General features: G+C 47.4%; 10 protein-coding genes across 10 annotated transcripts; 4 read left to right on the forward strand and 6 right to left on the reverse strand.

Annotated features, from left to right (window-relative positions):
• Window positions 1-530: 530 nt before the first annotated feature.
• N7533_013576 (copper transporter family protein) lies at window positions 531-1167 on the reverse strand (the record flags this gene model as incomplete). The annotated part of the gene is made up of 2 exons (XM_057110226.1): window positions 531-645; window positions 710-1167. 2 exons carry the CDS (start codon window positions 1165-1167, stop codon window positions 531-533), a joined length of 573 nt encoding a protein of 190 aa, XP_056952928.1.
• Window positions 1168-1470: 303 nt separating this feature from the next.
• Window positions 1471-3567, forward strand: N7533_013577 (ferric reductase family protein; the record flags this gene model as incomplete). Its single annotated transcript, XM_057110227.1, has 2 exons — window positions 1471-1628; window positions 1683-3567. The coding sequence occupies 2 exons, from the start codon at window positions 1471-1473 to the stop codon at window positions 3565-3567; spliced, it is 2043 nt and encodes a 680-aa protein (XP_056952929.1).
• Window positions 3568-4008: 441 nt separating this feature from the next.
• Window positions 4009-4335, reverse strand: N7533_013578 (uncharacterized protein; the record flags this gene model as incomplete). Its single annotated transcript, XM_057110228.1, has 1 exon — window positions 4009-4335. The coding sequence occupies one exon, from the start codon at window positions 4333-4335 to the stop codon at window positions 4009-4011; it is 327 nt and encodes a 108-aa protein (XP_056952930.1).
• Window positions 4336-6834: 2499 nt separating this feature from the next.
• On the reverse strand, window positions 6835-7319 carry N7533_013579 (uncharacterized protein; the record flags this gene model as incomplete). Its single annotated transcript, XM_057110229.1, has 2 exons — window positions 6835-6943; window positions 7087-7319. The coding sequence occupies 2 exons, from the start codon at window positions 7317-7319 to the stop codon at window positions 6835-6837; spliced, it is 342 nt and encodes a 113-aa protein (XP_056952931.1).
• Window positions 7320-8968: 1649 nt separating this feature from the next.
• N7533_013580 (putative acyl-CoA dehydrogenase) lies at window positions 8969-10941 on the forward strand (the record flags this gene model as incomplete). Its single annotated transcript, XM_057110230.1, has 5 exons — window positions 8969-9128; window positions 9206-9217; window positions 9281-9564; window positions 9633-10374; window positions 10448-10941. The coding sequence occupies 5 exons, from the start codon at window positions 8969-8971 to the stop codon at window positions 10939-10941; spliced, it is 1692 nt and encodes a 563-aa protein (XP_056952932.1).
• A 3913-nt stretch (window positions 10942-14854) lies between these two features.
• N7533_013581 (uncharacterized protein) lies at window positions 14855-15626 on the reverse strand (the record flags this gene model as incomplete). The annotated part of the gene is made up of 4 exons (XM_057110231.1): window positions 14855-15091; window positions 15123-15236; window positions 15292-15334; window positions 15370-15626. The coding sequence occupies 4 exons, from the start codon at window positions 15624-15626 to the stop codon at window positions 14855-14857; spliced, it is 651 nt and encodes a 216-aa protein (XP_056952933.1).
• Window positions 15627-15654: 28 nt separating this feature from the next.
• N7533_013582 (uncharacterized protein) lies at window positions 15655-16264 on the reverse strand (the record flags this gene model as incomplete). The annotated part of the gene is given in 4 exon segments (XM_057110232.1): window positions 15655-15730; window positions 15759-15856; window positions 15910-16125; window positions 16136-16264. Coding segments are annotated over 4 exon segments (519 nt in total), but the record flags the coding sequence as incomplete, so codon positions are not given.
• A 478-nt stretch (window positions 16265-16742) lies between these two features.
• On the forward strand, window positions 16743-17431 carry N7533_013583 (sterol desaturase family protein; the record flags this gene model as incomplete). The annotated part of the gene is made up of 2 exons (XM_057110233.1): window positions 16743-16856; window positions 16901-17431. 2 exons carry the CDS (start codon window positions 16743-16745, stop codon window positions 17429-17431), a joined length of 645 nt encoding a protein of 214 aa, XP_056952935.1.
• Window positions 17432-17826: 395 nt separating this feature from the next.
• N7533_013584 (uncharacterized protein) lies at window positions 17827-18210 on the reverse strand (the record flags this gene model as incomplete). Its single annotated transcript, XM_057110234.1, has 1 exon — window positions 17827-18210. The coding sequence occupies one exon, from the start codon at window positions 18208-18210 to the stop codon at window positions 17827-17829; it is 384 nt and encodes a 127-aa protein (XP_056952936.1).
• A 1343-nt stretch (window positions 18211-19553) lies between these two features.
• On the forward strand, window positions 19554-27796 carry N7533_013585 (KR-domain-containing protein; the record flags this gene model as incomplete). The annotated part of the gene is made up of 12 exons (XM_057110235.1): window positions 19554-20236; window positions 20305-20815; window positions 20867-20990; window positions 21047-21159; window positions 21221-21677; window positions 21731-22180; window positions 22251-25420; window positions 25503-25790; window positions 25843-25917; window positions 25966-26306; window positions 26376-26856; window positions 26915-27796. 12 exons carry the CDS (start codon window positions 19554-19556, stop codon window positions 27794-27796), a joined length of 7575 nt encoding a protein of 2524 aa, XP_056952937.1.
• Between the last annotated feature and the right edge of the window lie 181 nt (window positions 27797-27977).

Consider the following 27977-nt stretch of genomic DNA (forward strand, 5'->3'; position numbering starts at 1 on the left):
CCGCATTCTGGTTCGTTATCGTGGGCACAAAGCGTTTGACGAGCCCGTGGTGGCGTTGGGCGTTGTCCATGTGAAAGATTTCCTGGCGGGGGACTAATTGAATAGTTTTAGTTCTTCTGGCTTGGATACGAAATGCGAAAGTCAACAAATGTGGGGGAGTTGGAAAACGCGTCGGGTTTTCGATTCAAACGGCTCGTGCACACTATGCCCTACGCCCTACAAGCGTCATGTGTTACCAGCGAAACACGAACCGCCACAAATTAGATCGAATGCTACAGGCTTCCGTCTGCCTCCTTCTGATGGATGACCATGGCGTTGAGGCAGGGGAGAAGGAGTCGCCGCATTGGGTTTAGCGCTATAAACCCTGGAGAATCACGCTAGGCTGGGTTCGGTTAGTTTATTCGCTCATTTATGCGCATAGCTGAGTCATCCGTATAGATTAGAGTAGTATTGGGTCTTGGCACTCGGATTGAGTGATGCTTGCATCGAAATGGGAGGAAAAATTGGAATAAAACGAAAGGTATGGAGATTCAGTGCGGGTGGTCATTCCCGGTGATGTATCGCCCAACAGCCAGTTCCCCCAGAAAAGTACCCGTCAGGACAGAACAGAAATACCCGATATTTTGGGTCATGACGGCGAGCATTCTGTGGAGATCGTGATTAGCATAGCCTTATAGCGCGATACTCAAAAAAGAATCAGGAAACTTACAATAGATAAGATACACCAACAATGCAGAGAACAAGTCCTGCCCGTGGAAAATCAACACTGAACCGCCACGGTATCGACCCATCGCCAACATTATGCACGACCTTGACATTTTCTTCAATACCGCATGCGCTGATGAGTGTAGAAAGTTTCGCATTGGGGTCAGCCTCAATCCTCCCGGCTTCACTAGTCCTTCCTGCAATTGCAATATACCGCCGATTGAGATAGGCAGCCCGCCAACGTCGTTCCATGACGGCTTTCAAGGCGAAGAGACTCCGATCAATGATGGCGAGAAGTATAAGGAAAATACATGTTCCCGCGTAGGCACCAGAAGAGTTCGGTGTCCAGTCGTTTGAGAATAAGGATGTCGTATGCGAGTTAGAGAATACCATTGGCATAGTCATTGAGGAGCTAGAGCTTGAGGTTGAGGACATGTCCATTCCGTCCATGGAGTGATCCATGGTGAAGGTGGCTGCACAATCGGGATAGGGTCGAGAGTAGATGAAAGGTGGAAGATAGAAATAATGGGGAGAAGCCGATGGTGGAGTTTGAGTCGGACAAGTTGGAATGATCGGATTCGAAGTGAGGGCATTCTTGCTAAGCAGAAACAGTGGCGGGTCTGCCACATGGTCACCCGTCCCGATTAGGAAGGCCCTCAATACGCCGCCAGGTGGCTTGGCCTTTGCCTATTCTCTTTCTTCCTTTGCTTTCTATTTCTCTTTCTATATCCCCTCGAAGGAATACCACATCTCATCTGAGCTACAATGTCGTCAATGGGTGGCATGTCGATGGGGTCCATGTCCATCGGCAACGGCGTACCTAGCATGTTTGCCCTGCAGCAAACATACTGGGCAGTCGTCGGCAGTGTAATCGGTGTTGCAACAATCGTGAATTTAGTCAATCGGCTCCTTTATCAAAACAGGTAATCATTGACTAGTATCTATCAAGTCTTCCGAGTTATTGTCTGACTGTCTAGACTACGGGACCCGTCTTCCACACCAGCTAAGCCAAAGTCGGTCTTTCTAAGGGCCTATGCCACAGCCACCGCGACATTCCGGGAGATTAGCTATGTCGGTTTTTCTCCAGTTCCACTGGGGCCACTCACCATTCACTTTCCACCACTGGGACCGATATTGATCATTCTCGCCAACCTGGTGACTGTTCTAGTCCTCTGCTTCTACGGCCTAGACACTTCAGATGTCTGGGAATGGGAAAATGTCGGCTACCGAACAGGTTTCATCTCCATATGCCAGCTCCCGTTGATATTTCTCTTGGCCGGGCGTCGCAACATCATCGGCTACTTGGTAGACATGAGCTATGCCCGCTTGAACTGGTTCCATCGGTGGGCGGCTCGGACATTATGGCTGACCTCGACGATTCACATGGGCTTTTGGTTTCACGACTGGGGCCGATACGACTATATCGCTTATCAACTTACACATGATCCACTGACAAAACGCGGCTTTGCTGCCTGGTGCATCCTTACCTTCATTGTTATCTCCTCGTCAGCTCCGGTCCGAAAGCTAAGCTACGAGATCTTTCTTCTGCAACATCTGGTCAGTTTCGTCGGCTTCATTGTTGCGATATGGATGCATGCACCCACTGAAGTCAAAATCTGGGTCTGGATTCCCATCGCACTGGCTGTCTTTGATCGCGTTGTACGGTATGCGTGGGGCGCGTACGCCAATATCGGGATTTTTCACGGCAAGATATCTAGGTTCTCGCTCTTCCCTCACTACGCGACTCTTACCCCGTTTCCTGGCAACGTGACACGGGTCACTCTTAACAATCCCGGGATTGTATGGAAGCCTGGTCAACACATATTGTTAACATGTCACCGTATTGCCCTATTTCAGAGTCATCCGTTTACCATTGCGTCTCTGCCTGAGGATGGGAGAATGGATTTCTTTATCCGCAGACGAGGTGGAGGAACTAGAGGATTTGAAGCCATTGCTAAGAAAGGGAGATCAATTGAAGCGGATCATGATGTCCGATGTGGCCCTATGTTTATAGAAGGTCCCTACGGCACCCATAGGCCTCTGCGACAATTTAACAGCGTGGTACTCTTCGCGGGCGGGATGGGTGCAACGTTTGTGGTACCTTTACTTCGCGACATTGTTTCAGCATGGAAAAGTGAGCAAGGCGAGGAGTACCACACACCAGGAAATCGACTCTCCGCGACTGATCGTATTCGGTTCATTTGGGCCGTGAAGTCTCGCCCAGAGATGGGGATATTTGAGTCTCAGATTCGCACTGTGTTAACTGATTTCAACGAATGTCGACGCCTGAACCCCGAATTCAATAAAGAGATTGAGATGAGCATCCATGTGACGCGTGACAAAAATTCTCACATCGCCCCATCACCACACGACGACCCCAGACATGAAAACTCCCAAACACATATTGAATTGTTCGATCTAACGACACATTCCCAAAATGATTCAGTCAAAACCATGAGTCCGGAAAAGGAGAGAGAACCAGACTGCGAGGAACACGACTGCGAACGGCCAACAGTAATACAGCAAGAAGAACATCCAAACACAGGCAATCGCTCCATCTCAGCGCCCGAACAGGAACATATTGGCTCGGACTCTGGTCATTCCGCAGCAGAATCAACACAACTACTCCTATCAAATACAAACACAAGTCCTACTATTCATTTTGGACGTCCTTCCTCACACATGATCATCCGGAAATCACTTGAGAGGGCCGAAGGTGAAAGTGCCGTGATAGTCTGTGGACCTCCTGGTTTAGCCGATGATGTTCGGCTGAGTGTTGTTGCTCTAAGTGACGAGCGCGCCGTACATAAAGGGACAGGCGCGCAAGGCATTTATCTGCACGTGGAGAACTTCGAGATTTGACGGATCATGCTGAGTGGGGAATGTGGATAGATTGATCACAACTCAATCTACGATGAGACGATAAAATGTCCTTTGATGCGGCTGTTATATTTGAGGAATACCCCGACTTGTTGGCTACTTCACTTCAAACCACGTAAATTCATGGTGACATGGCATTCGAATAGTAAAGGGATCGAACTCTGGAATACAGTGAAGACTGTATTGAACATGGGACGTCGTCCTGAGTAAGACACAATTCAATTTTAAATTTCGCAACATGATAAACTGGACTCTATCACTGGTACTGCGACCTAAACCCGACATGTGAAATTTCAAAGCCATCTTTAGACACATAGAGTTAGCTAAAAGATCTTGATAACACACCTCATTGACCAGAAAAGGGGTACTAACAATGTCGACCTGCGACTCTTTAGGCACTCCAAAATCGATTCATGCGAGAGTTTATGAATTGGTCTTGCAAGTCCAGCACTTAATCTCCAAATATCCCTGCGTGGTGACCTGACCACCAGGGCTGACGCGGCTGTCGTTTCCGATGTCCTCCGAGCAGTTATCATCGGCCCAGAATTGGCACCAGCCATAATCAGGGCCATTGGTAACCTTCGCACAGTGAATTCCATAGCTGTAGCCAAAGGTCCAGGGGTTTGCGGTGTCGTGCCAGGAGCTAATGTAGTTCTTGCAATTGGAGTCGCTGTAGATGTTCACGTTCCATGCCTTTGCAGACACAGAGGTTGCGAGCAGGAAGAGAGATGACGCGCATAGGAGCTGCATCTTGACGAAATATGATCTTGTGAGAACGGTGTGGAATATCGAGTGGATCAATCCATAGGAAGGCAAATGTCAGAATTTATATTAGTATCCTGGAGTCACCGCTGTTGTGCTGACACTGCTGGTAAACCTTGTGGCTACAATGCACATACCACAAGTGGAAAGTCGAAGATCCTTTCCTTTCCTGGTATGGGTATGTATAAGGCTGCTAACGATCTAGCTGGTCAATTTGAACCACGGCGATTCCATTCACCTACTTCATGGCGACTTGAACGGAAACATTCTGGGGCTAGACCTGTCTATGGGTCGGTACACTGAATGGGCATCACTTATTCAACATTGCCAAGATCTGGATTTTTCATGCGATGTTATATTTCCCTTAACCTGGAGACCAAGGCGGTCGGATTCTACTACCTGTTATATTTTTGCGTATTTTATTACTCGGGTGTTATGGAGGATGGAAGCCAGGAGATGGTGGTGCGTATATGCGTATATCTTGTTGAAACGGACAGAAAGTGAGAGTGTCTGTGGCCCAGGAAGGCGACATGTGAATGCCTGATGTTGTGCCTGAGGCTCTACACCCCTAGGTAGTGTGAGTGGGCAAACTCCGTGTCTAATTATTACTTAGAGCATATCCCTACGGGCCCCAGGCCTGCGGCTTTGTCAGCCTATACGTGAATGTTTTCGTTTTCATCTCTTCGTTTGTTGTGCAACGTCGGTCGGTGGAGGCCTCGTTTGCGCGTTGCTAGGCATGTTGATGAGAGAAATTCCCCTTTCTCCCACCATCCATCCAGCCTTTTGGCTTCATTCCTTCCATCCGAGTATTATCACCTCACTGTCCTCAGTTACTATAGATATTGATGCCGAGGTATGAAAAGCTACTAGCCTCCGTGTGGAGATCGAATCTCCCGCTCTGCGGGCCGTGCGTTTTGGGTTTGGGTACCCATACCCGGACCGCAAGCATAGGTACCCGTTTGCCTAAGTGGATCTCTCAGTTTTACAACTACATGTGCATATGAGACGCATGGGATTAAACATTTACCCATGCACAGGCTTATTCAAAACAACCAAACTTACTACTAGTGGCTGGGCTAAAACGACGATCATTTCACACTTGCAAATTCTCTACGCGATTTCTCCCCACTCTTACATGCAATTCAATAATCCTTCTTCACCAGTCAATCGCCCAGTCTTTATCATGCTTGGTCATAAGACCTTTACAAAATCACTTGATGCCCTCCAGCACTATCATGCGGGTGATTCAGGTGATCCATCTTCTTCTGATCTTGACGCTGGTAGCATTGTGCCCGAGGACTCTCTAAGCCAAGTGGGACACCGGCCTGGATCTCCTTTTCGACCTTTGTCTTTCCATTCCGAATCTCTGACGAGTCCGCCGAATCCCAAATATATCTGGTTCACAGATGAGACGAGGCTCGACTTTCTTCTATGATGGAAGTTTCGAACGCCAATTGGGAAGAGCGAGGATGAAAAAGTGTGGGACGACAAGCGCTGTCATCTCATATCTGGTTGCAGTACTATCAGGTAGCTGAAATCCATATTGGAAAGCCCATGTTGATGTGCAAGGGCTGCGGTACTACTCTCCCCATCCGGTTGCTACCAAGCCTAGCAATAAAAGTCCAAGTGGAACATCTGCACTGCACCGGCACTATAAGCCGTGCAGGCCAGGGCTGCCAAGCAACAGCCAACGATAGAACGACTGATCTGCCAGCGCAGGCGCATCCGAGGGGATTTTTCCATGAAGCTGCGGCAGAACCGAAACCAGGTGCAGCAAACAATGTCGATTATTCATGGAGTGGTATCGTGAGCTTCACACAGGGTGGAGTGCCGTTTGTTGGTGGACTGCCCTTCCCGGGACTATGCCATCAGTTTGTTTTGGGTGCGTATCATGCGGCAGGATGATTAATACCGAAAAGTCCCCGGTTTTCCGACCTATATCTCGCTTATAGGAGTGCCCTGAATCAGAATACGATCCATGCTGCTGAAACATAAAGGCTTTTATTTACTTCATCTGAGTATTTATCTCTTTGCTCTAACTATCTTCTAAATTTGTTTTACCAATCGCAAAGTAAGTTTAGAGGGGGCTCGGATTGCTCTCCAGGGCTGTAGTACTACTACCCGTAGCACTGTGCTGATTGCCGGCGCGTGTTGTTTTACAAATTTATGGTGCATTTTGACTTACGATATACTAGTATGTTGTAAATTTCATTGTTATAGTTCAAGTCTTCAATAGATTTTATCCTTTTAAGAGCTTTAGGTGCAGTTCTCTACCCATTCAAACAACTTGAAACACCCCATTAGTGCGGCTGAGCGCAGAACACTATATTGATCTGTAATGCCGCTTTTTCTATAGTAATTGAGTAATACGATATGGCTTCCAGCTGCGTAGTAGTATTAATTTAGTACTATTACTAGTAGGTATTGAATTTATCTTTCGCGAGGTGGTCGTGCCTTCCTTGTCCTGGAGGGTAACCTGCCAGAGATCTAATACCGCTCTTCCTCCCAACCAGCGCCGAGTTTTCCAAGGCCATCTTCATCAACGACACCAACCCTCCGTCTGGCGGCCAGATTAGCGAGCTTGCTGAATGGGGTCCTTTGACATTTTTTCGGAGACCGCTGTATCGGCACCGGGTGGATTTATGCTATCGACACAGTCACTCCCTGAATACCATTCTTTGCTTTTTTTCCTAGGGGGGTCTCATATCATGAGCCATTAGCAGGATCAGTGAAACATACCGAACACATGTGATCCTTTTTTCTTTAATATGCCATAAATCCCCGAGCTTGCCGACCTCCGCAAGAGTAACATCTTCACTGGCACCCTCACCATCGCGACTTCCTTCATCTTGAAAGAGCAGCAGCAGCAAAACAAACTTTGGAACAAGGTGAATGCGAAGGTCAAGGTGGCAGCGCGTGTGTATGTTTATCCGAATGATGTTCTCGACAGTCACCAGTACATAGGCTAACATATACCGAAAGTCACACCGGGCCAGCTCCTTCCGAACTACAAGAAAAGGCAGACAAATTGCCCTATGGTTCTCATTTTGACTGCTAGCGGCTTGATGTACAGCTTTTCTACCTAGGTAGGCAGGAAAAACGGTCTTCCTCAATCTCCAGGGCTATTGCAATGAAAAGGCACAGTTGACGTTTGCAATGTCGAAATGCCCCATTTTATCCTCACGTTGCGCCTCACGTACAAACTCGACCTTCGAGCCGAACATATATCATACCCGAAACTAGAGACGATTTGGATTGCATGAGATGAGGTGAATGTCCGCAGGTCCAGATCACGTCTGTCACGATTGAAACTACCAAATTCGCAAGAACAAACATCATGATATCAGGAAACTCGTGGGACAACGTTGGATCTCAGCTTCAAAACCAACATCAATAAATGGACAGGCTGTGATGAGAAGCTTTCAATATTTGGTATGAACAGACCTCTCTACTGGGACAATGAAGATCGGCGGACACTAAGGCATGTGAAGAGAATCTCGCAGATGTCTTGGTCGAGATCGATGATCCACAAGCAGCCAATCCTCCTCATGCCTGCCCTATTCAAGCAAATGATCGAATCCATCCTGGCTGGAGCCCTGTGCTTGCAAAAATACTTTGAAGCATTCAACGAAGGGATCTTCTGACTATTGGATGTTACCGGCGCAGGGGTGCATGGAGGAGACCTTAGGGGTGCTAGGTGTATATAGATTCAAGATGGTCAGCCCCTGTCACCTTACAACTACCTTAAATCTGGGTGAGATTATCCTGGGTGTGCAAGATTTCCAATGATATTCGTTAGAATTACAACTGTCGTATGAAGAACGCCTGGGCGTTTACCCGGCATCCAATGGCAACAAAGCAGACAATGTAAAATTGTTCTGAAATATAGGAATGGAAATTTGATCAATTGCCCGGGTGATAGCCGTTCTTTTTCAAACGCTCTCCTTTTTATCAAGTGAAAGGGGTATTAGCTGGCAAAAAAAGCAACTTGAAGTTCATTCAGCTTGATTGAATGAGGTATACGGATTGGGAGATATCAATTTGTGCAGCAAGTCCATAACTACCAGTAGGTGGTCAAGACCAGTAATTTCCAGGATATTCCCCGACTGGACTCAAATCCAGGGAATATGCCAGTGGTCGAATCACAAATGATCCGAGAAGATGACCAAAGTTGAATGTTGCATACAGTTGCTGATCTTCACATGCAGTCAAAGATATGACTTACATAAGCATAAATGCCAAGGACCTCGGCATTTTGTGGCGCGAAATGACGATGACGCTGTCTAAACCAATCACTGAGCTGGCAAACGGCGATGACCGACCCCATTAGCGACCGAGGAAAGCAGCTGAAGATCTGATTTCACGATCCAGCACGAGCATCTCGTCCGAGGCCCTGTACCCTGAAAAGACGGACATTTCCACGTTTCGGGGTTGAACCCCGGTATATAATTGTGCGCGTGCTCCATCTACCCCGGAGTTGCTTCTTTTTTTTCCTTTTTAGCTCTCCCTTCCCCACGAATCTTCCCTCCCTCTCCAGCTTTTTTTTCACTTTCATTCATTCCATTTTTGATACCCACTTTCGCCTTATCTTTATTCGTCTCGTTACCCTACTCTACCGACCATGGCGAAGACTTTCAGCAAGGAGGATGTGGCCTCCCACACAAAAGACAATACCCCATGGATCATCATTGACGAGGATGTCTACGATGTCTCCAAGTTCCAAGATGAGCACCCTGGTAAGTTCCACATTCCTGCGACCCTGCGCCGGCGCCTCGATCTGGGTGTGCTCGTGCGCGATGACTGCAGGATCACATGGATCACATGGTTCGCATCACATGCTAACAAAATTATGGCTTAGGTGGAAAGAAGAGTACGTCATAATCACAAGCGACCTTGAGTTTCGCGATATCGACAATATTGACTGTGTGCATAGTTCTCCAACGTGTCGCCGGCAAGGATGCTTCCAAACAGTTCTGGAAATACCACAATGAGGGGATTTTGAAAAAGTACAAGGGCCAGCTGCTGGTTGGTTCGCTGAACACCAAGAAGGTCACTGAGCCTGCTCCGGCTCCGGCTCCTCCTGCACCGACCCCAGCTGCCACTCCCTCTCCCTCCGAGTCTTCTTCCGAATCATCCTCCGTGGGTCCCGCCACTGCCGCGCCGCAAGACCCTTACGGTGACCTGATCCCGTTCGCCGATCCCTCATGGTACCAAGGTGTAAGTGCTGTGTTGTTGACGCGCTTGAAAAGGGACGCATCCAACTAACAATTTCTCGTTGTTCACAGTACTCCTCTCCCTACTTCAACGAAACCCACGCCGCTCTCCGCGACGAAGTCCGCCAATGGGTCGAGTCCGAGATCGAGCCCTACGTCCACGAGTGGGATGAGGGTAAGGAAGTCCCCGCCCACATTTATAAGCAGATGGGTGAGCGCGGTTACCTGGCCGGTCTGCTTGGAGGCGAATTCCCCGCCGAGCACACACCCCACCGCATCAAGGCGGTCTCACCGGACCGCTACGACTTGTTCCACGAGATGCTGCTGACCGATGAGCTGTCCCGCGCTGGCAGCGGTGGCCTGGTTTGGAACCTGGTCGGCGGTTACGGCATCGGGTGCCCGCCTCTGGTCAAGTTCGGTAAGAAGGAGCTCGTGGACCGAATCCTGCCCGGTATTCTTGCAGGTGACAAGCGGATTTGCTTGGCTATCACCGAGCCCGATGGAGGTAGTGATGTTGCCAGCCTGGGCTGCGAGGCCAAGCTCACCGAGGACGGCAAGCACTACATCGTCAACGGTGAGAAGAAATGGATCACCAACGGTATTTGGGCCGATTACTTCACCACCGCTGTGCGCACTGGCAAGCCCGGCATGAACGGTCTCAGTGTCCTGCTCATTGAGCGCGAAGCTGGTGGTGTTAGTACCCGCCGCATGGACTGCCAGGGTGTCTTGAGCAGTGGCACCACTTACGTGACTTTCGAGGACGTCAAGGTTCCCGTCGAGAACCTGATTGGCAAGGAGAACCAAGGATTCAAGGGTGAGTGATTTGGCTTCATCCCCAGAATATTCTCACACGCATAAAATATTTACTAACATTTTGCTCGGTACAGTCATCATGACAAACTTCAACCACGAACGTATCGGAATAGTCATCCAATGCGTCCGCTTCTCCCGCGTCTGCTACGAAGAATCCGTCAAATACGCCCACAAGCGCAAAACCTTCGGCAAACGTCTGATCGACCACCCGGTCATTCGCATGAAGCTCGCACACATGGCCCGCCAAATCGAAGCCACCTACAACTGGCTCGAGAACATCATCTTCCAATGCCAGTGCATGGAAGAGACCGAGGCGATGCTGAAGCTTGGCGGTGCCATTGCCGGTCTGAAGGCGCAGTCCACTCAAACCTTCGAGTTCTGTGCCCGTGAGGCGAGTCAGATCTTCGGTGGTCTGAGTTATAGTCGCGGCGGGCAGGGTGGTAAGGTCGAGCGTCTTTATCGTGATGTCCGTGCTTATGCTATTCCTGGTGGAAGTGAAGAGATCATGCTTGATCTCAGTATGCGTCAGAGTTTGAAGGTGCATGAAATGTTCGGCATGAAGTTGTAGATGGGATATTTGGGCTTGCATTATATACCAAGAGACACTGTTTTGCTCTTTTGTTTCATATTCTCCCATTTCGTGGATGATATCTTGTTTTTGATTTTACTTTTCCTGGCTCAGATGCTGGGTTCCTCTTTTGTTGCTAGATATCCCGTCCGTTGTGACGCATTTTCTTATGATACTTCAAGTTTGTATGAATACATTACTTTCTGCACCTTCCATTTTCATTTCCTATCAGTAAGTATATTTTTATCAAAATTCTTGGCTATATGATTCTCGGTAGAATTCAAGCAGCTTCCTCATCGCTAGGTCTTGGGATCAAGCTTCCACTCCTTGCTCGATCATGGAATGATTTTTGAGGCCCATCTTTGACCAATAAATGGACTATTGCTTCCTCAACCAGTGCTCTCGCATCTCGGTCGTGATTGTATTTCCACTTTCGGCGAACTCCGAGTCCATTTCCAACCACGCGTCCCACTCCTAGTCGAACCATCTCTCCAATCCCAGTCGCGGACCTTCTTTCAACTGCAACCCAGGAGACATGTACTGGCCGTGAAGTTTCAGAGATGGATTTCCATCCCAGTAATGGCTGTCGCATCGAAAATATGCGTCGGTAAGTCGATAAATACCACCCGTGGGTGGTCACCATCCGGCCCAATAAGCATGGTATTATGCGGCACCAAATCTACCAGATCCACGTCTTTTTCATATGCAATTTCAACTTGCACTATGATCTGGAAGATATGCTGGCGAATCGACGTTCATAACAGGACCGGGTTTAGCCATAGCATGCTCGGCCCTTTGACGTATTAATGAACACCAGGAGGACCTCTGTACGACAGGCCACGCTCGCCAAGCATGAAAACGAGTATGATGGCAACCTCATGCCGGTGTTTGTTAGCGACCTTGAGTAGCTTAACAATTTTGGTGTCAACGTAATTTCAGCCGGCCTACTAGCAATATACAGAGCAGGTAGCCTTGATTCGTTCCTGAAGTCCTCGAGTAAATTTTGCCAAACAGACCATCGCAATTTAGAGTTCACTGCGAGGGTTCGGCTGGTCGAGGTGGATGACACCATTCTTCAAGTTGACACTTCAAGTTGACAAGCGGAATTTCAACATCCTCGTATATAAACCAGAGTATTCAAGGAAGCAACGTGCAGTGGTCTCGGCAGGGATAGAATTGACAAAGGTTGTCCAGCATCGAAATGGGAAGCGTTGAAGAACATATCATTGTTTGTGATGTCATAAACTGTTCCCATGCATGGCATGACACGTTTTTAACTGTGCTTTTTGGATCCATTTCATCTTTCGGCGAAGTTGCAGGTTCTTCAGGGAAGTAAAAGGTTAGTCTAGGTGTAATAAATCAAGCATTCGTGTATTGCGGAATCAGATACTCTTTTCTGTACCCAAGTTGAGGGATGCTCACAACCATAGATATTGCCTGGTCAATCGAAATCTTGGGCAGCCACAGTATTGGGCCATTCCCTTGCATTCCTGGACTGGTTGGAGATATGCAGCTATTCGCGGCGAGTCTTGGGCTCTCTTTTGTAGATGTCGGGGGGTGCTACTAAGGAGGAAGTAGATGGCACAGAACTGGTGATCAGATAGAGAGAGAGAGAGAGAGAAGAGAGACGAAGCTATCTAAACATGGAAGGGGCGGCCTTGGATGCCTGAAGCGCCGGCTAGGCACCAGCCCTCACCAGTAGACAAAGCCAATCACCCGATCCATACATCCATCATCTCCACACCGAATTGTATCACCACCGACAGTTGCCAGTGTGGTCCGCTTAGATGATTTCGAAGGTTCGCTAGGAGGCGTCAACCGATAGTAAGGGGTACCGATTTGAGTATGGAGATACTAGGCTAATATTCTAGCACGAACCAAAATCCGGACTGCGGCGCAGTTGTACCCAGGCTATTGCGTAGGACTAGTAGTTAGTACGTACTAGTAGCACAGTCAAGCTTCCAGAAGTCCAAGGTTACCAATACTACCTAGGTACTAGTAGTACTTAGTGGTAGTACCTTATGTAACTTCCATGGCCATAAAGTTAAGTTCGAATTGAACTTCAAGTTGAAGCTGATAGGCAAACTCATGACAATGCACCTAGGCACTAGAAACTTTCGAACATGGCAAGATTATAAATATAACTCAAAATAGTTGAGATACCGTGCCACTCGCATGTATCTCCGAATCCCACTCATTCCATTCGTTTTCCCACCTGCCCAGGTGGGTATTCAAATACCTAGGTAGGCGTGGTGACAGCTGCGAATCATCAAATTGAACATGTGTCGAGCCGAGCAGAACGATTTAGGCCTCGCTCTAGCGCTTAGTCTCCGTTCTAGTAGAGCTACCGTGGCTCTCTAGGGCTGCTTAACATATAAATACCTTGATTCTCAGAACTCATGGTACCAAATATATCACTTGTTGAGCACCATGTCAACCAGGTTCCTAGGTAAAGGAAAGAGATGATGAAAGGTCAGGGCGTATCTAGGTAGATGCGTAAACTCTGGAGACAAAGAACGTTGAAAGGGTGGCTGGTACTATCAACTAGTTATAAGTCAGTCATTGGAGCCTGAGGCACCCACTTGCCTGAGACAACTAACATTGGAACTCAACGCGGGTTACTACCAACTTGAGCCTGTGGTACCTAGCTATAGTTCGTTTATAGTCGGCGGTCTACTACTATTGGCATATGAGAGTGACATTCTCAAGCTATTTCCACAACACAGTGACTTCTTTGTTTTGAAGGGTGAAGACTGATAATAATAGTCTGACACTGCTGAACTAGCAGAAACAATGAGCGAACCGCGAATATGGAGTCCCGTCACCTGCCTGGAGTATACGAGGCGTAACTGATAGCCAAGTTTAATTCATACAGTAATCCGGTCACCACGTCCATATGGCCAACGCTCTAAGACCATTCATACATCCCGCATCCCGGGAGGGATTATTGTTTTCGTTGTTGGCGAATTCTTCCTTCAACCACGGATTCCATTCCCAGTCTGATGTCCAGGTGGAGAATTCATATATGAAGTGGAAGTTCCAAGAAGAGAAAGGAAAGACATATGGACCCAGGCGCGTCGGGGGGCTTTGCGTCGTGGTCAATAATAGCGTCACCAAAATCTCTACACACTGTCTGTGGTTGTTTCCCATTCAATGCAATTACCAACACATTGCGTGGGGCGAGATCTGCTAACACGACACTCTTTTCATAAGCCTGGCTCCAGAGCTGGACAATCGAGCGAAGTATTTGCTTGCGAACTGAGCGTGAGAAATGTGCAGGGTCTAGCCCATACACCGAGGCTCCTTTGATGTATTGTATGAGAATCATTCGAACATGACGGCGTACTTTATTACCAAGAACCGAGGGGTACACGGTATCAGTAGGCACTGGAAGGGATAAGAAATAAGACCCATAGTATTTAGGAATCATCCCTTGGTTTTGAAAATCTTGTAGCTCATGGTATGCGCGGGCCTCGTGGGTGTAGCAGTTGTCCACCCCGAAAGGATTGGCCCGATCGCAGTCATCATAGAGTGTAACCTTGCAGGTTCACATGAGAAATCCTCACTTGTCGTGATGAACGAGCATATACTGAGAACAAACCAATGAAACATCTCAATTGAAGCACTTTCAGCTACAGCAAGAGAGAGACTTCGCGCTATCCATAACTGGGTACAAAATATCATTTCAGACTGATCCATGTCGATGGAGCCCAGGCAAACCCTTCCTAAATCGAGTCGCGTATTGCTCCAAGACTTTGACCTGCACCAAATTCATGCCACGATCCGTCTGTCTAATGAAATTGTCCCGTGTCATCTCAACGTTCTTCTCTGTGGTCTCATGAAGACCGAGGTCGAATATGCGCAGGAGTGTTCCAATTATTATTTTCATCCATTCCGAGTTCATACTAGATGATCAGTGATAGAATGGGCAAATTTGGGGCAGCAATGTTACTGACTTTTGTCCGAGACAGCCTAGTGTGCCCTTCGAGGCCGGAACGAGATAACGCTGCAAGCGCTGGAGCTCTTCCGGACACAGCAACCAACGCTTGGGTATGAACTTGGTGGGCTCGAGAAATATTTCCGGGTCCCGCAGGATAAAATACGTTGACGTGCTCACGAATGTCTGCGGAATATTAGACATGGCTTCAGTCTTGGAGGGAAGGATTGATATAGGTACGAACCCCAGCCGGGATTTGCCATTGCTTATACTGTAAAGTCTCGTCCGGTGCCATCCGGGAAAGGCGGGTGGTCACTATCGAAGAGATTCGAAGTCTTTCTTGAATTGTTGCGCTCTTCTAGATATTGTTTTTTTTTTTCAATTCTGGTGAAAGGTGGAAGATAATAACATACCAGGTAGGGAAGCCGGTCCAAGATATCGAGTGTTGATGCGTTACTCACATCTATAGCAGATAATAGCTCTGTTTTAACCTTATTTTAGGCTGAGAATTGTTGAGTATGCGAAAAATCGTGATGGATAGTGCCTGAGAAGGAGCGTATATGCTAGCCATCATTAGAAATAGCGCATCCTCCTCCAATCGGCCTGCTGAATTTTCGCTAGAAGGAACTGCAAGGTCAGCCAGCACTGCACGATAAATTGTATTGACCATATTCTCGGAGTCAAACTTCTCCGTTGACACGCTAGTAAGTTTGCCTTTTGTCATGTAGCTGTTGTTTTGGTCAACCATAAGTTGGACTTGGCGCCGTATATCCTTGTCATATGGTTATTCCAAGTCGTTGAGAGAGCGGGCTGTTCGAGGTAGTGGAATCATTCTTTGCGACCAAATGCATACTGTGAAATAGTATCACAAGAAAAACACTCAAAAGCTGTATGTAGCTCTAGAGCCTGGTGGTTTCTTGAGCTGGCTGAGAAGTGCTGACATAGAGATTCAGTATTGGCCCGAATGATCGGCTCAAACTGTAAGACAGTATTCTCTTTAAAGAGTTGACCTAATACTCTTTTTCGATCACAATGAAGTGCATGGTCGCTTGTTGAGAAGAGGGACCGAGGAAAGCTGATAAAGCTAAACCAAGGGTCCTTGTTTCGATGCGTACCAGGCCAGTGTAAAGATTATTGTAGTAGTCAGGATCTTTGATATGTAGTTCATTTGGTTTAATCCTGAATATAGGACCATATTGGTCATGTAGGCAATTGATGTGCCAGGTAAATGTGCCCCCTTTAACAATCTGAAATGACGTTTCTTAGAGACCCGTCGCGGCCATTTAGCCAGGGGGGCTTATGAACAGCCGGCGGAAAATAAGAATTCCCCAACAGGCGACGATGGACAGACAAAATAGAGAAGACCAATAGATATAGTCTTCGCTCCTATATTGTATGGGGAAAAGTTGACTCATTTTGGAAGTAGGAATGAAGTTGCTTCGATCGCAGAATCTATCTCCGCGATCATAGGCTTGGACAGGTATGGCTTCGCTCAAGGAGTGCAGGGATATCGAAGCGACAGATCTTCGTTATGATGGGACAAGAATATAAATGGCGGTGTATGCGGATGCACGGCACATGTGGGAATGAGAATGAGATATCTATCATATGCGGTAAGCTTGCAGTTATTCTTCCAGAAAGTCTAATTCCAGCAGTGTAACAGCATTCAATTCCTCTTTATAGTGGCTGAATGCGTTGATCTTTTTTTAATTCTGGCTAGTGCAGATCTCTAGGAACACGAGTGCACAACCAGCCGATCGTTTCACGCTGATCCGCGTTGGGCACAAGCGAAAGATTTAAACCAGGTTCAAGCAGACCTCATTGGAAACATGCAATTTGCATCACAACATTCACTCATACACCCATGGCTCTTCTTCGAGGAAAACTAGAGACCGAGTGGTCTTCACTGATTACGAGGAATTCAGCTTCAGCCATTGATTTCTGGGGTACCTCGCTTGTTATGATCGTCGTGACCTGGGTGATAACACTATTTTTGCTGCACTCGATTTCGTTCAACCGCAGTTATTCATTCCACTTAAAATCCAATCTGGCCACAAACAGCCAACGCGAAAGGATACTGTGGACTGCTTTATCGTTTCTATAAGGAATCAGGGCATTGCCTACATTCTTCTAGGTGTTTGGACAGCAATGATTCACCCCTTGACTCCATTTCCGTCTGCATACCGCATCGAGCCTGATACACCAACGAAGGGTGGATTTCTACGAGGGGTTGTGGGGAGTTTGCTTCTGCGCGAGGTCGTCGCGTATTACATCCATCGGCTATTATATCATCCTCTTTTATATGCTCGAATTCACTCTCAACATCATCGGTTCACAGCACCCGTCGCCTTAGCAGCGCATTACGCCCACCCGATTGAACACGTGTTGCAAAATCTGGCACCTATTGCGGTATATTGTCAATTATTGCGATGTCATATTCTAACATTTTGGTTTGCTATGTCAATGGAAATCACTAGTGGACTCCTTAGACATAATGGGTATGTTTGGGGAGGAGAGATCAGAATCCATGATCTGCCCAGGTGCACCATTTGAAGACCAATATACATTATGGCGGGAATGGCTTTATGGATTGGCTACATGGTACAAACAAAGTTCCACAGACTCGGGCGAGTCAAAAAGTCAGAAAGAATAAATCCTAGCGACCTCGGGATATAACAAATTGGGAGGATGGTGGGTTCTTGGAATCTCTACAGAAAAAGCTAGCAAGGCAAGGCGAGATCTCCAATAATTTTCAAGTATGACCTCGAGAGGAAACTGCTCAGATACCATACTAGTAGATAAATTTAAAGTCGTAGATTTGCATAACAGGGCTGAGCGAAAATTGGATCATGAGTCGCACAATGGCTGTGGTATCCGAAATTATCAACCTTCATTTCGATCAGACAGCCCTAGACACGATCCGCACACGATCAATCGCCTGTGTTGTTTCACAGCTCGTGGCATTGATTGATGCAAGGCTGTAGATGATACGGAAAGTCCGTCTCCCATAGCTGGGCGCTCGTAAAATATTCCGTGGCTTTCTTGCACTTCTCCTCCGACATGTAGCGTGCCAGCCTGGGCAGGGAACTCGCCACCGCGGAAAATGCGTTGTTGTTCAAGCAGTCCAAAAATGGTTGCATACCCTCATCATCCTGGCACAGATGTTTATCCTGCAATTTGCCCTCATTTTCTTGTAGTAGAATCGTAGAGGTTGTCGAGAAATTTGATAAAGTTGTCTTTGATTTCGGGATAGTCGCAATAGCGGATGCCATCATCAACAAGCCATTCTTCAGCCGGTGGCCCCAGAGGTCGAGCGTAGGCTGGCATTTCATCGCACATGAATCCTGTTGCAAGTATTTGATCAAAAAAATCGGAACTTGGCTCACAGAATTCACGGCACCGATACAAGACTTTCCCCAAGCGGCCAATGCAGTGGAAGGGAGCCAGAAAGCGACAACCGAAGTAAGACCGGTGGAAATTCAACAATATGTCCTCATCTGAATTTATGTTCTTTGGCACAGAAGTGTTAGTCAAACGGACTCGGAATCCCAGCTATGTATTCACATTCGGCCGTCTCGAAAGAAAATCTTCATTCCTAAATTCTATGCATTTCAGTTCCCACATCCACAGTGTATTCAGCGCCAGCCCCAGGATCCGACGAGAGGTGCAGTGGCCAGGGGCTACGTGGGGGCTCCTCATTTTGATGATCATAAAAGTTGTGGACAATGAAGGTCGCAGTTCCTTTCAGCTCGGGCTATGGTAGTTTGAACCCCTGGTTCACTCTCAGTTCACTATTCTGATAATACCAGCTTGAGATAATCGCGGTGCTGTGGGCGCGGGGAAGGAGTGTTTACAACTTGCTACGGAGTGTCCTGTGGATTATGGTTTTTCATGTACAACGCAGTGGCCTGCGTCGCATTATATTTGCCTGATATATGAAACTAATGAATGTCCTCTGGAATCCTTCATGGTCAAATAGTACTACGTATAAATCCATTGATCCCAAGGCGAATACGAAATAAAAGTTTAAACCCTGCGAAGCGGCCCAATTTGTGAATTTGAGAACAAACATACCAGACCCACAAATAATTCATGACAGGCAATAGGAATGGTGATCTCATTAGTGCCATTTTCTGTGAGCGAATCAGAACCCCCTTCTAGTGGCTACATACATATTCGAATTTCCATTTCGGTTTGTACTTGAGAGTCTCGATGATGTAGACTGCATTATGACTTGCTTCCGGACGAATTATGGACAAATTCCCCAACATCCATAAGTAATTTGGGTAGGACAAAATGTGGGGGGGTGCTAAATAACTATTTAATGGGCAACGTGTCGGTGAACACGTCCAAAAGCACGTATTTGATGGATCACAATGTAGTATACTGTGATTTATCGAATGACTAGTGGCACGGAGAATCTATCCCGATGTGCTACATGACTTTCGATGCAGTGGAAATCTGCCCAGAGTATAAGACCTATCAAACGCAAAAAATTCAACTAAGAAAAGAGGAGCTGTCCTACATAGGTACAGATTAAATGATATTAAATCGGGTTTACTATATCTCACATTCCTAATTTAAAGGAGGGCATTTTCTCCCCGTTTTATTCGAATAGACTTCAAAATTGACATAAACGATTTTCAACTGCAGCTTTCCAACGTCCGGTTTCATCATGGGTTCAGTTGGAGCAGAGGTAATCTGCAATGGTGGAAACGAGCACGAGGAAGCAGACATTTTACAGAAAAAGGCTGAAAAGTGTCACCTCCCAGTGTGCGGAATGGAACAGATTCCTACCCATGGGCTTAATCATGATTCTGATCTCCCTCCCATCGGTGATCATTTGCCACAGGGGAAACCCCGCCTGGAGCCGATCGCGATCATAGGCATGGCTATGAGACTTCCAGGAGGTATAAGGTCTGGGGACGATTTGTGGGAGCTTTTGCTCAGCAAAAAGGACGTTAGCTCTGAAGTGCCGAAAGAGCGTTATAATATTGATGCATTTTACAATGCTTCCCACTCCCGCAGTGTGAAAACTAGACGTGGGTTCTTCCTGAAAGACGACCTAGCGGATGTCGACCCATCCACGTTCGGGATATCAAGCACAGAAGCTGCCCATATGGACCCCCAGCAAAGGCTCCTCCTAGAGACTGTATGGGAGTGCATGGAAAATGCAGGGCAGGTGGACTGGCAAGGCACTGGCAAGAATATTGGATGTTATGTTGGCACATTCGGCGACGATTGGCTGGAGATGGCACTCAGGGATCCTCTTTCAATCAGCCGCCTACATATATTCAGTAGCAATGACTTCGCACTTGCTAATCGAATTTCATATCAATATGATCTTTGGGGACCAAGGTAAGCGAGATAATTTCTTTGATTTTTGGTGATACCTCATGACCAAAATGCTTAAAGATTTTAACTAGCATGACCATCAAAACAGGTTGCTCGGCTTCTATGATTGGCTTACATGAAGCCTGCCAGGCGGTAGCTTCAAACGAGTGCTCTTCTGCTATAGTCGCCGGATCGAGCCTTATTATGACACCGACTATGACAGGATGCATGTCCGATAACTATGTTTTGTCTCCTGACGGTGAGTGCAAAACATTTGACGCAGGTGCCAATGGCTTTGCGCGCGGAGAAGCTACAAATGCAGTCTTGATCAAAAGGTTGGATCATGCACTCAAAGATGGTGACCCCATTCGTGCCGTGATCCGAGCAACCTCCACCAATTGTGATGGAAGGACCCGTAAAATGGCCGTCCCCAGCCCAGATGCCCAACAGGCGCTCATCCGGAAGACATATCAACAAGCCGGTGTTGATCCGTCGCGAACGGGGCTATTCGAATGCCATGGCACAGGGACTGCCGCCGGTGATGTGGCAGAGACTGGGGCGATTGCCAATGTTTTTGGGCAGAAAGGAGTGGTCATAGGAGCAGTATGTGAAAGCGATTTTTGTTTCTAACAGCACCATGGCTAAACAAAGAAGGTAAAACCAAATCTGGGCCACTCGGAAGGTGCCTCTGCCTTGAATAGCGTAATCAAGGCTGTTCTTGCGCTTGAACACAAGGCCATTCCTCCGAATGCTCGCTTCAAGACCCCAAACCCAAGGAGTGAATCATCCGTTCCGCCCGAGCGCAAGAAGCTGCCTACTGATATCTCTTAATAGTTCCCTTCAAAGAAGCCAACCTCAAGGTACCAGAGGAGTTGATGCCATGGCCTACTGGCCGTGATGAACGCGTTAGCATCAATAGTTTTGGTATTGGCGGTGCCAATGCCCATGTGAGTCCCATGCTATCTATATAATTTTTGTTATTGAAGGTACTAGTACTGACTTTACCAGGCCATTCTAGAATCTGCTAGCACACATTCTGTCAGGTTGTTAAGCAGTTCTGCGACGAATCCTGGTACAGAGAGTTCTCCAAAGATACTTACCCTTTCCGCGATGAGTTTGAATGCTCTTCAAAAACAGATAAAATGCCTGAAAGACTACTCTCAAAGTCATAAACCTGCTCTTCAAGACTTAGCTTACACCCTGGGGACGCGACGCGATTGTTGGCGGCATAGAGCTTTTGCAATTGTTTCTGGCGATGTTCTATCTGAGTTCCCTGACTTTCACTCCGGTCATGCCCCGGCCATGACTCCTGAGTCACTACCTTTTGTGTTCACCGGACAGGGAGCACACTGGTATGGAATGGGAAAAGAACTCTTGTTGAGGTCTGAAAGCTTCCGTGCCGATATTCAAGAATTGGATCGGGTACTTCAGGCACTTCCCGATCCCCCGTCATGGACCATGGAGGGTAAGCTTCATGTATTACCTATATTTAGTACTCATGCTAATTTTACATACCAGAGAAGATATCCACTAGCGAGAATACATCAACCTGCCTCCATGCCGAGTTCTCCCAGCCTTTGTGCACTGCCGTTCAGATCGGAATCGTCAACCTACTTGCCTCGTGGGATGTTCATCCAACGTCCGTCATCGGCCACTCAAGTGGTGAGGTGGCTGCCGCTTATGCCGCTAAAGCAGTCACCGCTGAAGTTGCGATCACTACGGCATACTATCGTGGTCAGGCCGTTAAGCTCCATGCAAATCCAGGCGGTATGCTTGCTGTTGGGTTAGGTCGAGCTGCCGTGGACAAATACCTCGAAGACGGTATTGACATTGCCTGTGAAAATAGTCCACATAGTACGGTCCTCTCCGGTAACGAAAGCATTTTGACTCGGGTTCTTGATCGCATCAACCACGATCAGCCAGATACTTTCGCTAGCCGTCTCGACGTGGAAACTGCATATCACTCACGTACGTTCAACCGCAACAACGGCTCAGAATTCCTTATTTATATCTGTTGCACCTACTGACAAAGTCTCAGGTCTCATGACGAATGTTGGACAGGCATTTGAAGAAATGGTTGAAGGACGAGCTGGATTCTCCACACCATCCATCCCATTTTATTCCACTGTCCTTGGCAGGGCTTTAAATGAGTCTGATCGGCTAGACATTCGATATTGGAGGCAGAATCTGGTGTCGACTGTGCTATTTTCCACCGCAATTTCAGCCGCCCTTGCCGATATGAGGGAGCAAACAATGTGCTTCGTGGAAATCGGCCCGCATTGTCCTCTTGCTGCTGCACTGCGACAGATATTTCGCCAATGCAAACCCAAGTCAACACCGCTTTACGTCTCAACTTTACACAAAGGGCAGGATCAGATGCTAAACATGTTCCAAGCAGCTGGTCAGTTGTTCTTGAGCGGGATACACATCTCACTTTCGGTCGTGAATGGTAGGGGTCTTGGGCAGGTGTTGACCAATTTACCACCCTATCCGTGGGACTATTCTGCGAAGCGTTGGAGTGAAAACCGAATATCTAAGGCCTGGAGGCTCCGTGAGTTCCCTCATCATGAAATTCTCGGCTCTCGCATCCTGGAGTCCAATGACCAAGAGCCAACATGGCGCAATATCATTCGTTTTGATAATACACCGTGGCTCAGCGACCATAAGCTCTCGGGTCGTATCGTTTTTCCCGGGGCTGGATATGTTGCAATGGTTGGCGAAGCTATCAGGCAGACAACAGGAGCTCCTGGTTATCAGATCCGAGATATGTTTATTCGAAACGCAATGTTTCTTGATTATGAAACCGACACGGAAATCATGACTGCTTTCAGGCCTCGGCGGCTGACTGATGTTCTTGATTCTGATTGGTATGAGTTTACCATTTACTCGTATAACGGAGCAGAATGGCGGAAGAATTGTACTGGACAAGCAAGTGCAGAGTATTCTCAGCCAGTCACGGAAAGCATCACTCCGTTCGTGCGCACAGTCGATGCCTCAGTTTGGTACAGAAGCTTGAAACGAGTCGGGTTGGAATTCGGTCACCACTTCCAGGGACTAGAAAATATTTCAGCAGATCCTGTTGAGCGTGTGGCTGCCGCAGCTCTCACCAGCAGAGAGGATCTAGGCACAAGTGACGCGTACGCAGTGCATCCAACGCTCATTGACAAGAGCCTTCAATTGTTGTCCGTGGCTGCTACTCGTGGTATGACTTGCTACCTTGATCGAATTGCGGTCCCCCTTTCGATCAGGTCAGTGTCTGCTTGGCATTGCGAAAACCGGCAATTATCTGCCAAGACTAGCTGTCTAAGCGTCCCGCACGGAGCATATGAAGGAGACACGGTCGTTGTGGACGCTGGTAACGATCGAGTGGTCCTTGATATCAAGGGTGTAAGATGCTTCACAATGGATGCAGAGAGTGTGACGGATAGCTTGACCGATAAAAATTGGTCAGCTCGAGTCGATTGGAGGCCTCATATTGATTTCCTTCCATCCTTGCAAGATATTCTGCCCCCTGCACCACCAAGGATGGAGAAGGAATGGAATCTGCTTGAGCAAACGTTGGTATTACTCCTCATGAAGATGTATCGCCTGTGCAAGGGGATTACGTCGAGTATTCCGCACATGGCGAAATACAAAAGCTGGCTCGAAGCTCGCATGAACCAGTTCAAAGATGGGGGTCACAGCATTGTCTCACAGACCCAAGATTGGATGAGGTTGGACCCGGATCAGCAAGAATCCATCCTGACCTCGTTGACAAAGGAACTCAAGGAATCTGGTACTGGTATCTCGTTCTTTGCTAGTTTCGCACAAAGGGTTTCTGAAAATGTCGTTAGTATGTTCGAAGGAAAGACAAGCTCCCTCGAGATTTTGATGGAAGACAATGGACTGGAGCAGTTCTATGATCAAATGGTCTATCCTGAAGACTACAAGAGCTTCCTTTCCACCATGTGTCACTCGAGGGCCAACCTTAGAATCCTGGAAATTGGCGCAGGAACAGGATCAATGACAGCTGCCGCCCTGGAGTCTCTCACGGCTCCGGAAGGTGGCAAGATGTTCTCTCAATATGTCTTCACAGATATATCGCCCGGGTTTTTAACAGCGGCAAAGGACCGTTTCAAACAAATTGATGGCCTCGTGTTTCAGGTGTTGGACATCTCCAAGGATCCCGTGGACCAAGACTTTGGTCTTGCGTGCTTCGATCTCATAATTTGCTCCAACGTTCTTCATGCAACCCCATCGCTTAAGCAATCTCTCACCCATGTTCGTAAACTCCTTTCCCCGGGTGGATACCTTTTCCTCCAGGAAACCTGTCCGGAACTCATTTTTGCCGATGCGATCATGGGTCTTCTGCCCGGCTGGTGGATTGGCGAAGGCGACCAACGTGCATCTAAGCCCCATGTGACCCCGGAAAGATGGCATCAAGAATTGAGTGCTGCAGGCTTTACCGGAATTGAGGCTGTCTCACATGACAACATCTGGCCGTATCACTTCAATGCAAACATAATATCCAGGATTACAGACACCCTCGTGTCCGAAAAGCATGTTAGCCTGCTACATACTGGTGTCAGAAGTGATTCGTGTCTACTCTTTGAGAAGATGCTTCTTAGTGCCGGATACACAGTGGCTTGGTTCACCTTGAATGGAATTAGCACAGTTCAGTCTCCCGGGCATGTGATTTCACTTCTGGATCTTGACGCGCCATTTTTTGCTGAAATGAATGAGGAAGAATTTCTGTCATTCCGTCAGTTCATTTCTGAAACTAGGCCAAAATCCATTCTCTGGATAACGAGGCACATTCAGCTAGAATGTAAGGACCCGCGATGGAGTCACGTTTTGGGACTTGGACGAACTTTACGGTTGGAGCTTTCGCTCCCATTTGCAACAGTTGAAATGGACTTTCTGGATCAGAAACTCACGTCCTCTTTCCTTAATGTTTTCGAAAGTTTCCAGTCATCCATCAATTCCGGCTCAGAGCCAGATTATGAGTATTCCATTCAGGGGGAAAGGGTCTACACATCCCGTTATTATCCCACTCTACTGGATTTGTCTCAAGACGGCGAAGTCATAGAGCCTAATATGACACCTAAGAGACTTACGATCGGGACATCCGGACTATTGGACTCTCTTCACTGGATCCCGACAGAGAGAATAGCTCCTGGTGTCGGCGAGGTTGAGGTTGAGATAAGATACGTTGGTTTGAACTTCAGAGTGAGTGGGGTTTTCTTATCTGTGACTCTCAAGTGGAGCATTCTCCCGCTTTAATTTCAAAATGTACTGACTAGTCTTACAGGATATGATGAACGCGATGGGGTTTGTTGGCCAAAAGGATCAGTTCGGATTTGAAGCAACGGGAATCATTCGAGCACTGGGGCCTTCTCCTCACCAGCAGGAATTTAACGTGGGCGACCGGGTTTCCATTTTTGGTCCTTCCCTTCTGCGTACCACATTGATTGCGAAAAGCTCGCATTGTTTCCACCTGCCATTGGATATCTCACTCGAGGATGCTGCCACCATTCCCAGTGTATATTCCACAGTGATGTATTCTCTTGTCACCATTGGTCGCGTCCAGCACGGCCAGGTATGCCACGAATGATTGACCCGATACAAGTACTTCCGCTGATTATTTTTAGTCCGTATTGATTCATTCCGCTTGTGGTGGAGTCGGATTGGCAGCAATTCAGCTTTGTCAAGCAATCGGCGCAGAGGTAGGCTTCTGAAGTGCTCTGTTAAAAGAATTTTACTGACCGCCCAAGATATTTGCGACTGTTGGAAGTGATGAGAAAGTACGATACCTCATCAACAATCATAACATTCCTGCGAATCGTATATTTCACTCCCGCAGCGCAGCATTCAAAGATCAAATCCTCCGCGAAACAAAGGGTATGGGTGTAGACTTCGTGCTCAACTCTTTGTCAGGAGAAAGCCTTCATGCCTCCTGGGAGTGTGTAGCGGAGTATGGAATGATGCTTGAAATTGGAAAGAGGGACATGTTGGGCCGCGGAAAACTCAATATGGATCTTTTTGAAGCTAACAGAACTTTTGTCGGCGTCGATATAGAGCGACTTGGTTCACAAAGACCGGATGAGTTCAAAAGGTGAGCCAGCCACTTTCAACTTGCATCAAGTTTCAGAACGAGGTTAAAAGTCTAACTTTCATGTTCTAGAACGCTGGAGCTCGTATTTCAATATATTCGAGAGGGAAGGATCCAGCCAATTAGACCAAAGAATGTTTTTGATGCTGTTGATGTGCAGGCTGCCTTCAAATTCATGCGGACTGGCCAGCACATTGGAAAGATTGTCGTCAAATTTCCTGACGACGCAGCTCATCTCCCCGTCTCTATTGCCAAGCAAGAATCTCTTTCGTTTTCACCGAATGTATCCTATCTCCTCGTCGGTGGGCTTGGAGGTCTTGGAGCTTCGATTTCACGGTGGATGGTCGAGAATGGAGCCAGGAATCTCATTTATCTCTCACGATCTGCCGGGGAAACAGACAAAAGCAAGGCACTTTTCCGTGAGCTTGAGCACATGGGGTGTTCTATCAAGGCGGTTGCTGGTAGCGTTGTGAGCTCTAGTGAAGTGGAAAAAGCAATTTCCTTCTGCTCAAAGCCACTTGGCGGTGTCATTCAGATGGCAATGAGCTTGAAGGTAAGATTGCCATGATTTTATATTCCGAGATAACTCTGACACTCAAAACAATTTACAGGATCAAATCTTTTCGAAAATGACTCATGAAGATTGGGTGACGGCCACCTCACCAAAGGTAGAGGGAACCTGGAACCTATATTCGGCAGTCAAGCATCAGAATATTGACTTCTTCGTTGTGTTTGGCTCTGTCGTGGGTACATGTGCGAATATCGGCCAAGCTAACTATGCTGCCGCAAATTGCTTCGTCGAGGCATTCGCCAAGCACGTCCGGTCTACCGGGTTTCCAGCATGCGCGATTAACCTTGGCGGGGTTGAGGATGTTGGCTATGTCAGTTCCAAACCCGACCTGATGCAAAAAGCTCGTGACAGCGGCATCTACATGATGAACGAAAACGACCTTTTCAAGACAGTCCAAGCAGCGATTGGCAAAGCGCGAGCCGTGCGAAAATCCGAAAAGGAAGCCAACAATGAGCACTCTATCATTGTTGGGCTTCAACCAGTTTGCTCGGAGTATCACCGGGCGACTTATCAAAGCGAGTCGCGATTCTCACTGTTCTCCGTTGGAGACGCGCAATCAGGCGCTAACCAACCATCCGATATGGACTGTATCAACCAATTCATCTCGGACAGCGAAAACGACCCTTCGATTCTTGACCAACCGTCATCTCTGGAGCTTATAATTGGAGAAATAGGTCGTCTGGTCAACTCTCCGTCGGGTGAGAGTGACTCTTCTACTTCCGTTGCACAAACACCCATTGATTCTCTCATGACAATTGAAATTCGAACCTGGTTGCGTAAGAGGGTGAGTATCGATATCCCGACAATACAGATCATAAAGGCAGGCAGCATCGGGGGTCTTGGTCTACTTGTTATTGCCGGAATGCGTGTTAAATATGCCCCGAATACCTTGAAACAGGGCAGTTCTGAGAGCAAGGAATAGTTGCCTTTGTTCCACAATTCTCTCTGTCAAGTCATGATCCCGGGGTCTAGTATCGCTATGACCTTTGAATTGAACAATTTTATCGTCTTCAAGTTTTCAATATTTTCCAAGGTCATTGTTTTCATTACTATTCTAAAGTGTTTGTTTGAGTAAAAAACGGCGTTTTATGGCTTAGCTGGTC

The sequence above is a fragment of the Penicillium manginii genome (assembly GCF_028828005.1).
Source record: "Penicillium manginii strain IBT 31320 chromosome Unknown utg000011l:1.0-1395921.0:1.0-1396616.0, whole genome shotgun sequence".
Taxonomy (NCBI): Eukaryota; Fungi; Ascomycota; class Eurotiomycetes; order Eurotiales; family Aspergillaceae; genus Penicillium; species Penicillium manginii.